We start from the raw sequence: 10,683 nt of genomic DNA, 5'->3' as shown, positions 1-10,683 counted from the left end.
GGCGGTCGTCGAGCACACCTATGAGAAATGATAGGGGTGGGAAAAAGGGAAGGGAAAAGAGAGAGGGGGGAGAGGAGAAACTGTCCACACCGGGACGCGGGCGAGGACTCCGTCACGCCGTCTCGTTCTCACCCCAGGTCGCTCACCACACCGTTCGCATCCGTTCACCGTAGGCGTTACGTGGACCACCGCGCGGCAGGCACCCTCTCCGCCGACGTGGCTCTCCTCTCCAGTCCCGTGAAACGGACGCTCAGCGGGGACCACCGTCGCCGAGGTAGCGCAGCACCGCGCGTATGTAAGCACAAACAAATCCTGCCAACCTCGCTCGGGAGAAATGGACGGCGAGTCGTCGTCGTCGTCGTCGTCGTCCCCTGCGAGCGTGCCTACTAAGTGTACCTGTGTATCTCGATCAGAGCGTGTCCCTGTCCCTCGCTCCGTGCCTGTCCGTGCCCCTGATCCGTAACGGCGTATTCGGCAGGCGCGCAGCGCACTGCTCCCGTTCCAGCGCCGTGAAGGCTGCCACGCATGAGGTCGCGAGCGAGCGAGATCGTGACGCGAAACTCCCACGATCGTTCGATCACGCGAGTTCACGCTTTGCCGAAGGTGCAGTAATAGCGCCACCGAGTTTTATCGCCTCGTAACGCGATTACGTCGCGTTTTTCTCGTCAGCAGTTTATGCATAGCGGCCTTCAACGTGCAACCGTGGTGTAGAAGTGCACAAGCGACTCGGTAAACCGCGATCCTTCCCGGTCGATAATGTTGCAAGGCTAAGCAGTTTGTGATATTTTCAATTTTTTTTATCATCGCTCTCTTTCCAACGTTCGGCAATTTGACTTCAGAGATTCGTTCCTCGCAGATAAATTTTTCGTCTTTTCTCTCCTTTGATTTAACTTCCGTGGCTGTTGTTTCTCGCTTCCTCTCGGTCCAGCTGTATATTGCTCTCTCTTTCATTTCAATTCATTATTTATATCTCAGTTTCATTTTCAGTGCAGAAAGTACAATACAGTGTAAACACAAGGTAGGGCCCACCTGTGTTTGGTATACACGCGTGTTATTTTTCTGCGTTTTTTCCCACGCGTAAACGGAGGTCGCGTGATTCGTTTAATCTACTGGGCGCACCTCTAGGATCGAGGCGGAGGTACGATCATCGATGGGTGTCTCATTCCACGATGAGCGGTGTCAAGAAGAAAGTCAATCATCAGGCAGTGTTTAAACGGCGTACCAAAAACGAGGACAATGCTGAGTTATCGAGAAGCGTCATTTTAGAAGCGAGAAAAACGGGACATCTGAATCTCTCGTCAAAGGGATTGTCCACGGGTATATATCTGCGAGCACCTGTCTGTGCACGCTGAATTGTGAACTCTGTATGATCGAATGCGTCGTCAACATCCCATACAGATTCGTCGTACACTTGGAGCTTACACACAATGAATGGAAAGGAATTAAGAACAGAAAATTATTTTTGAACAATGAAGGAGTACCTTGGTATTTCTTGATTGTATATTAAAACATTTCTATATGTCGCAATTTAATTTTTTATTTTCTATTTCTTTCATTGTGTCTAGGACTTTACTCGCTTGCGTAACACAGTTATTATTTCAAGCATGCTCCAGTTTTCGTTTAGGTCATAAGAGAGCTTGCACTTATAATTGAAGACCTGTTCTTTATTGCCACATTAGACTGTATTAAAACTTCTTTTCAAGTTTTTCCTAAACTTTAAATATATATTTATAATATTTTAAGTACAAAGGTTATTCATTATAATTCAGCTAAAGAACAGATCTTGGATGTGCATGCTTGTGGTGGTAAAGCCATATATGTATCCATGTTAACTCTTTGTATTCATGATTTAAATCATCAATCAATTTGTAATAAATTTATCAACTTGTGCAGAATATAAAGTGAAAACATAAAATGTCATTTCAAAATATCATAAGAAATAGTTCACATTGTTTTATTTTTATTTTTGAGAGTAAATTGCAGATGTACAAAGAGTGCAAAGGGTTTAAATATCTATAATTTCATCGACATAATTTTAAATGCATTATACAGGTCTTTTATTTCATTGTTGCCTGTGTTTATTGCTTGAATATATTTCAATAAATATTTAGTTATTTTATTTATATTTTTTATATTATGTTATATTATGTTATATTATTTATATTATGTTAGTTATTTTATTTATATATGATACACACATGCATTGGGAATATGAACAAGAATGTAAAGAAGTGAGATATGCATAATGTTTCGCTGTTGTTCGTCACTCTGTCATGTAAGATTTTGTGGATATAAAGTATCAACATGTGTATTTTAATATATTATTAATATATTATTAGTTCTAGGCAGGAGAAACTATTTGGCGTAATGAATTGGCATCTACTTTATATATTTATATCCTACAAATCTAATTATGTGTATAATTGGAAGTTAAATAAATTCTGTTTCATACAATTGTGTTTCTTTTTTTTTTTTTATTGTATATAGTATATAATAAATTCTTTTTCAATGTAATGTATAATAAATTCTAAATATGACAAAATTTTTTCCAAATTTTAATGAAAATATATAAGTGTAACAAATATTTAATATTTTACTTAATTTTTAAGTTTATATTTATCTTATATTTATCTTATTTGATTGATTTGTGTTACTAATGCTCCATGATACATGCTATTTAAAAACAATTTACTATGAATAAAACATGCTTGACATCGTCAACAGAATCATCTTAAATTGCTTTGCATGCTTTGTTAAATATAATATTAGAACTGATCGTATGATCTTAGGCATATTCGACGTAGCTTAGAGATAAGTCCATTTCTAACGGGTAAGTAAATTTCAGTGAACGCCTTCATTGAATTTAATAGCAAAACGAAGTATTGCATGAAATCTTGAATGTAGAAATTAACATACATTACAGTACCTGATAGAATATGGAGCATAAACGAATTAACAAAAGAAGAATTATGTGACCTGCATTTCGAGCTCGATTATGTACACGAGGAAGAACGATGGTGGGAACAAGAACCACTGAAGATTTTGGATCTAAGCTCCAATAGTTTAACTGTAATCAATGACAAGATACAATTTCTAATAGAACTGAGTACTTTAAATGTATGTATAAATTACTTGCCGTACGCACGTAAATTCTAAATACATGTACATTAAACTTTCAATATTTCTATTCTATTTAAAAAATTCTGTCGTTTCCAGTTGCACAACAATTTGTTAGAAGAATTGCCACCTGAGATCGGCTCTCTGCGCAAGTTAAAAATAATAAATCTGTCCAACAACAAACTGAAAGATTTACCTCGTGAATTTTACACATTGGAGGAATTATGTGAGTTATATCTAAAAAGTAATCATTTAAGTACACTCGAAGCCGAGATTGGGAATCTAATCATGTTAACTCATATGGTAAAAAATATATATTATATGTGATTATATGTAAACATGATTTCTTAAACAAAATAATTTATGTTGCATACATTCGTCTCTTTAGGATTTATCGTATAATAATTTAAGTGAATTACCAATTGGAATGGGATATTTGGTACGATTAGAAACGTTAAATTTGTGTCACAATATGATAAAAGAATTACCGCCCGATATAACAAGTATGAGATGTAAGTTTCTTTCATATACATTAAATGCATTAATCATTGAAAAATGACCTATGTTGACATATGTACAATACATATTTTAATTATCTAGTAATGTTTGATTATATTTTCTGGTAGCATTAAAAACATTAGATGCTAGCTTTAACCAATTGGAAACGTTACCACCATTAAGCGAATTGCGAAAAGTAGAAAGAATCATGTTTCAATCCAATAATTTGCAAGAATTTCCAGACATATCAGGTTGTTCAGCTTTAACAGTATTGCATTTGGATAACAATAACATTCCTGTATGTGTTAATATACATTTATGGTCTCTTGAGAAAATCAAAATTGTTTGACTTTTTCCTATAAACGCTATTTTACTAAGGCAATAATCTTTTCTCTTATAGGAAATTGATCCGCAACGCTTAGAAGCAATAAGACACCTAAAAAAGCTCACGTTGCAAAGCAATAAAATTGAAGTAATACCTGAAGAAATAATCAAATTGATAAAATTAGAGGTTTTTGATTTATCGTATAATAATATATCTTTGTACGTTACATAAATCTCTTTCTCTCCTTTTAATATCATTATTTTATATATTTAGATTATTCGTTAAAATAAATTTTTGTGTAGAATACCTCATTGTATTGGCATATTGCCTAATTTGAAGCAGTTTACGATAAAGGGAAATAATATAAAAAATATAAGAGGAGATATAATACGATGTGGAACACCTCGCATTTTGACACACATTCGCCAAAGGGTAGATAATACAAGTATAAATGCCAAAGAATTATTACAACCTAGTACAAGCAATAATATTTATCCCGATAAGTATGTAAATATTAATCTATTAATTATAATCATAATCGAAATTCTTATATTTTTTAAGAAATTTTTTAAAAATAATCTAATGTTATATTCAAAATTAATAATAAAATAAAATATAACTTCTAATAATATAGATATATAATGAAGAATACAAAGTTGTTCAGTTTAACTGGACAAAATCTTCAGGAGTTACCCGATGAAGTTTTGGAGAATGCAGCGGAAGCCTCCGTCACAATCATCGACTTAAGTAGAAACAAATTTTCAGAATTGCCCGATAAAATGTCGATAATCGTTACGGTGACGGACTTAAAATTAACTTCAAATCATCTAGCGAGCTTACCAGAATGGATTGGTGAAAAGTACAAATATTTGCAAGTTTTAGATATAAGTAAAAATTATTTGCAGTCTTTACCATCAAGCATCAGTTGCTTGAAATACTTGCGAGACGTTGATCTATCATTTAACAGGTATCACATATAAGTTTGCCTATGATTTTTTTAAAGATCAAAAATAATAAATTTATGCGCTATTATTCTGCAGGTTTACCGAGTTACCAGAATCTATTTATGATGTTACATCTTTGGAAAGTTTAATTGCCAATGACAATCTAATTGCAAAGATAGATGTATCACTTTTGGAAAAATTAAAAAGACTCGCAGTATTAGATCTGACAAATAATAATATTGCTCATGTACCGCCTGAACTCGGTAATTTGAAAAATTTAAGGTAAAAAACATTTTATACTAGGTATATAGTGGCAAATTACTTGGCATTTTTATCATAATTATATAAACATATTCTTTCTTTTAGAAATCTATTGTTGTCTGGAAATTGTTTCAAATATCCTAGGCAAGCAATTCTAATAAAAGATACAGAAGAAATACTCAGTTACCTGCGTAATTTAATACCTCAATAACAATAAATAAAATAACGAAAGTGTTAGAAATGAAAGAAATGGTATCCTCAATAATGTTAAAAATTGTTATACATATAAGTATGTTGCGTGTTGTGTGTGTATATATATATATATATAGTGTTTACGTATCAATATTTTTACTAGCCTTTGTAATTATACAATCTCATCCTAGATGAGACATATCGAGTGCAAAGTAATTAGAATAAGATAAATTAAATTAAATTAATATAAGCACATAAGCATTGAAGCAAAATGAAAAAATATCTGAATGAATATATGGAGAACAGAGAAAAAATATATAAGAAATATAAGAATATATAAGAAAATGCAAGAATATGACAAATATTCTGAAAGAATAAAAATATTTAAGACAAAAAAATAAATTGCGTTTGTGAATTATGAATATATGTAAATGAAACGAAAATTAAAAAAAAAAACGATAATCTATAATACAATCTTAAATCGTAAATTTTTAAAGTTTAATAAAATATTTTTCCTTTTTAATACAACAGTAGACGTTCAAGTAATTTCGCAATTTAATTATACAAAAAAAATATAATAAAAATTTTAGAATTATATTTAAATAATAATAATAAAATTTATAATAAAATTCTTGTCTCACACACACACACACACACACACACACACACAATACATATCTATGCAGAAATAAAATACAAATACACAGATTATAAGCTGAACAAAATCTTTCGCAAGACGCTTCTGAAGCATGGTCGAATACGATTCAAAATTGATTTTCGTTAAATTTCCCGACAGAAACGATAGACGAATTTTTTAATTCATCGATTGATTAATCGCATAATGCACAAATGCTGTTTTTATAAAGCAAAGTTGCATTTACGCATAATGCGATTTATTAATCGATGAATTAAAAAAAACTTATCTGATGTCACACAAACTATATATATATATATATACACATACACAACTGCCATAACCATTCTCGATCTCTCAACGCAGGATAGTGACTCGTACGGTTTGCGCGAATTGTGCATATATATTACATCTGTAGGACGTCGAACGCGACGAAACGCAACCTAAATTCGGCATCTGACATGTCACGATGTGTGAATTCACATGAAGATTGACAATCTTGCTTTGACAATCGCCGTTGAAATTCGCCGAAAATTTTTTGTAGGTTCACGGCCAATGATTTTGGTTAGTCTCAAGTCGTTTATATCGTATTGTAAACGCATATATTGTCTCAGTATTATTGTTTATTTTTCTTTTGAACAGATGTGATCTCGTTCCTTATCTCGCTATTACTGTGTGATTTTTACGGCTGTGTGTTTTCAGGCACTTCCGGAGGATAGAATGTCAGAATCGGAAATTACATTCGAGGAAGAGCTCTCTGCAGATCTGTTCTCAGACATCGAATTGTCGCAGAGCACGAATAATGTCGCCAATTCGGACTGTAAGAATTTGTATATAACTTGCATATTGATTCTAATAAACAAAAATTGATATTCACTTTTTAAATTAGTTTTCTATAGAAATTTTGTATGTGTTTTGTTAAATATTCATTTGCAATACACAAACGTTTTCAGCGAGCTCTATGTCCGTTGGTATTAACGAACCAGAGCCTTCCGATGATGTACCTGAATGGAAGGGTATGAGCATGGACGAGATACGCAAAGGTCTTGGCATTTACGAATATCAGGAACATCCACCAATCGTTGTCTCTTCCCGCCATACTGTATTATTTATGGTGCGATTTCATACAAATTTGTTTATGACATAATTTCACGTAAATGCAACAATGATATACCAACGTTTTATATTATATTTTATATAATGTATAAATTTGATAAATTGATATATTTTATATGTATATAGATTTTGCTGTATATGTTTTATTAAATACAATATATTTGCAATATACTTTTTCTCCAATAGTTGCCGTTGCGTTCACATGGCCCACCAAAGCCATACCCAACACACCAAATAGACAAGTGGAGCCAAGGCTATGTACGAATGCCCCATTCTGCGCATAGTTTGTATCCAATAGAACAGGTATACATTGCCAAATATGATATTCAATATTTACAATCTTGAGTTGATTCTTCAGATAATTTTTTTAGAAAACATCCAGGAAAGCTATCATTACTATTAAATCACAGATTTCATATTTTTAATATTATATGTCTTCATAATTAAATTTAAATTGTTTAAGATTCTATTATATAGAAATTATAAAGAATATTATAAAGAAAGAAAGTGAACCTGCTCGAATATTTCATTTATTAGAGTTTATTTTAGAGAAGCGGAAGTCGCAACTGCCGAAATAGATGGGAAATGATTCAGGAAGCTTTGCTGAGGAGCATTCTTTCCAGTCAACAGTTGGAAGAAGCTATACTTTCATACAATCAGATATATGCACAACGTTGGAATTTTGCAGCGCTCCATCACTTTTTCTCAGAGGTATACCTCTCATTGCATTCAAGTTTTTAAATATTCTAATTGATAACAATATTTAATGCAGGTTATGGATTCAGAAGAGACAACGATATTCTTTGAAACTCTGATGCCAAAAATAATTCAACTTGCTCTGCAGCTTCCCGTGCTACTAACTGGTGCAGTACCTCTATTAAAACGACACACGAATGGCTCTATCAGTTTAAGTCAATTACAAGTAGCTTCGCTGCTGGCAAACGCATTCTTTTGTACATTTCCTAGACGCAATTCCAGTAATCCGCAATCAGAATATGCAACGTATCCATATATTAATTTTAACAGGTAAAATTCTAAGATTTAAATCATTTATTGAAGTTATTTGATATTGTAAATATATTTTTGATATAGGTTTTGTTTATTATATCTTTTTAATTGCGTATTTTAGATTGTTCGCCGCCTATAATGAAGAAAAACATAATCAGTGCGAGTCTGTGATGGAAAAACTTAAATGTCTTTTCCATTATTTCAGAAGAGTAACAACTAAAGGTGAATACATCATAAATATGAATACATCATAAATCTACCTAATGAATATTTGTGCAATTAGTTGATAAATGTAGTGAATGGATATAATATAGAACTTGAATCATACAATTTTATAATTTTTACATAGAGTAGCACCTGAAGGTGTAATAACAATCGAACGACGTTACATTCCATTGGAAAGTTGTCCAAAGTGGAATTTGCAGGATCAAAAATTGCCACCGTTACATGTAACGAGTAAAGGAACCATTGAGATTGAGGGAGCTGGGCTGCTCCAAGTAGATTTTGCAAATAAGTGAGTCTATTATACAATTGTGATTTATTATCATATTAATTTCTTTTTCTGATGATAGATATGTAGGTGGAGGAGTGCTAGGCTTAGGCTGTGTTCAAGAAGAAATACGATTCGTTATATGTCCAGAACTCATGATAACCATGTTGGTTACGGAGGAATTAGATGATACGGAGGCACTCATCGTCAGCGGTATCGAACGGTACAGTAAATACGAAGGTTACAGCAATACTTTCAAATGGAAAGGAGATTTTGTTGACGAGACACCAAGGGATAATAGCGGTAGACGTATGACGTCAATCGTCGCTATTGATGCTCTTTACTTCAGGCAGTCCTCGCTACAATTCAATATGGACAACATAAATCGTGAGCTTAATAAGGTAATCTCCATGTAAATGCTTAGAAATGGATTTAAATAAGAATTTACGTAACTTGTGCTTCGGATTTCTAAATTACTAAAATATGAAATGGTTTTATTTGAAAATAAAGTTTCACTTTTATTAAAAAAAAAAAAATAAAATAATTGAATTTCTGTATATATGAGATTTAATATCTTTTTAACTTTAATGTTCGATCATATTCCCTTTAAAATTTAAAAATTATAGTTGTAGGCTACGAAAAGTTATTAATTTACGATCTTGTATTAATAATGCTTGATCATAGGCTTATGTCGGATTCGTTGGATCTGATGTCTATAAGAATAATTTGTCTGCCATCGCAACGGGAAATTGGGGATGTGGAGCGTTTCGCGGAAATCCAAAGTTGAAAGTCTTGATACAATTAATGGCTGCTGCAGTTGCAGGCCGATCAATGGTCTATTTTACTTTCGGAAACACAAAGCTGCGAGATGACGTGGCAGCGATGTATGCACATTTGGTTCACCATGATATTGAAATAGGTATTTGTGTGGATGAATATTAATATACTTAAAAATTATATTCATTTTATATATCCATTCATATATATATTCATATATATATTAATTGGATCTTTTTAGCGCGACTTTATACAATGCTATCGGAATATCGCCGTGAATCTGCATCAAATACTCATTCGGATTTTTATTGTTTCTTGTACAACAGAAGTAGGATAAAGCCATTGAGCAAATATTTTTCGGCAAAGATTGAAAGTTCTTCGACCGAATGTTTGAAAGATACATCGCTTAAGGAAAACAAAATCGTTACTTTGTCAAATAAAGATATCGAGAACAAGCGATATCACTACTCAGAAGCTAAAGAGAAGGAAATGGCAGAGGAGGAAATGATAATGAATTGGCTAACAAGTTGCGAGGATAGCAACGATAATGCTGAACTCGATACTAAAGATATATGCGACGAGAAAATCAAGAGTGACTCAAGAGAAAGGGATAATCATAAAAACAGCGATTTACAAGATAATCAGTTTGCAGATAACGTTGTTGATAAAAAGAAGAAATTGGAAGATAAGATATCAAATAAGTTTGACGATGTAAATTCTTTGAATTCTAAAGAGTCAAGTATCCAAAATCTTATCGACAATCAAGATACATCGAAAAAGATAAAGCCTGAATTATCAGTGGAATCTACAGAATTAAGCGATAGCGAATCCATTAAGATCTTGAAAGACTACGCTCCGGAATCGCATAAGCAAAAATCACTCCTGAGAAAGAGCGGCCAAAGAAAAATTTCAGATTTTTTTCAGCGAATAACGTGAATACCGAGTAAACGTTTTAAATTAATGCCAATCAGCTTCTGCGCATTTTGTTTGTAATTATAAATTGTAATCTTGAACGTTACAAATTTTGAAAGTTATAAAGTACAATGTAAATAAAAATATATGTAAGACATGATTATTCAATCACCTTGACGTTTTTCTTATTTTATAATTTAAGTTCTAAAAAGTAAATAATTGTATATCAGAAAATTTTTTAAACTTTTGATTCTCAAAGAAATATAATTTGAATAATTAATAATAATAATGCATAACATTCTTGAATAATTTGCCGATAGCGATTAACATCAAGCGAGTCCTTCGGACAGGAGGAGAGAAAATCCTTTTAAAAATCGACCTTTAAAAACCCTCACCCCCGGCCGGCTAG

General features: G+C 32.7%; 3 protein-coding genes across 6 annotated transcripts in view; 2 read left to right on the top strand and 1 right to left on the bottom strand.

Moving 5' to 3' along the window:
• Positions 1 to 10,683, bottom strand: part of LOC105426706 (mitochondrial ribosome-associated GTPase 2) — a 76,661-nt gene that overhangs the window by 13,937 nt on the left and 52,041 nt on the right. The window lies entirely within an intron of this gene.
• On the top strand, positions 850 to 5,395 carry LOC105426703 (uncharacterized). Of its 3 annotated transcripts, none has more exons than XM_089075078.1 (10): positions 850 to 1,341; positions 2,924 to 3,117; positions 3,217 to 3,420; positions 3,506 to 3,629; positions 3,744 to 3,913; positions 4,016 to 4,158; positions 4,243 to 4,443; positions 4,575 to 4,907; positions 4,981 to 5,166; positions 5,251 to 5,395. In XM_089075078.1, the coding sequence occupies exons 1-10, from the start codon at positions 1,170 to 1,172 to the stop codon at positions 5,354 to 5,356; spliced, it is 1,833 nt and encodes a 610-aa protein (XP_088931204.1). In that variant the 5' UTR covers positions 850 to 1,169; the 3' UTR covers positions 5,357 to 5,395. The 3 variants fall into 3 exon arrangements, with proteins under 3 accessions (XP_088931204.1, XP_011636333.2, XP_088931203.1); XM_011638031.3 differs by having other exon boundaries at positions 1,002 to 1,317; XM_089075077.1 differs by lacking the exon at positions 850 to 1,341 and adding an exon at positions 1,455 to 1,485.
• Positions 6,115 to 10,445, top strand: LOC105426702 (poly(ADP-ribose) glycohydrolase). Of its 2 annotated transcripts, none has more exons than XM_011638030.3 (11): positions 6,115 to 6,511; positions 6,674 to 6,791; positions 6,925 to 7,085; positions 7,274 to 7,390; positions 7,637 to 7,798; positions 7,860 to 8,113; positions 8,217 to 8,317; positions 8,450 to 8,609; positions 8,668 to 8,986; positions 9,270 to 9,504; positions 9,604 to 10,445. In XM_011638030.3, the coding sequence occupies exons 1-11, from the start codon at positions 6,455 to 6,457 to the stop codon at positions 10,296 to 10,298; spliced, it is 2,379 nt and encodes a 792-aa protein (XP_011636332.2). In that variant the 5' UTR covers positions 6,115 to 6,454; the 3' UTR covers positions 10,299 to 10,445. The 2 variants fall into 2 exon arrangements, with proteins under 2 accessions (XP_011636332.2, XP_011636331.2); XM_011638029.3 differs by having other exon boundaries at positions 6,117 to 6,535.

The sequence above is a fragment of the Pogonomyrmex barbatus genome, unplaced genomic scaffold (assembly GCF_055798465.1).
Source record: "Pogonomyrmex barbatus isolate J1 unplaced genomic scaffold, ASM5579846v1 scaffold18, whole genome shotgun sequence".
In the NCBI taxonomy this organism is placed as follows: domain Eukaryota; kingdom Metazoa; phylum Arthropoda; class Insecta; order Hymenoptera; family Formicidae; genus Pogonomyrmex; species Pogonomyrmex barbatus.
Note: the sequence above shows the minus strand (reverse complement) of the source record. Positions and strands in the feature narration are given on the sequence as shown.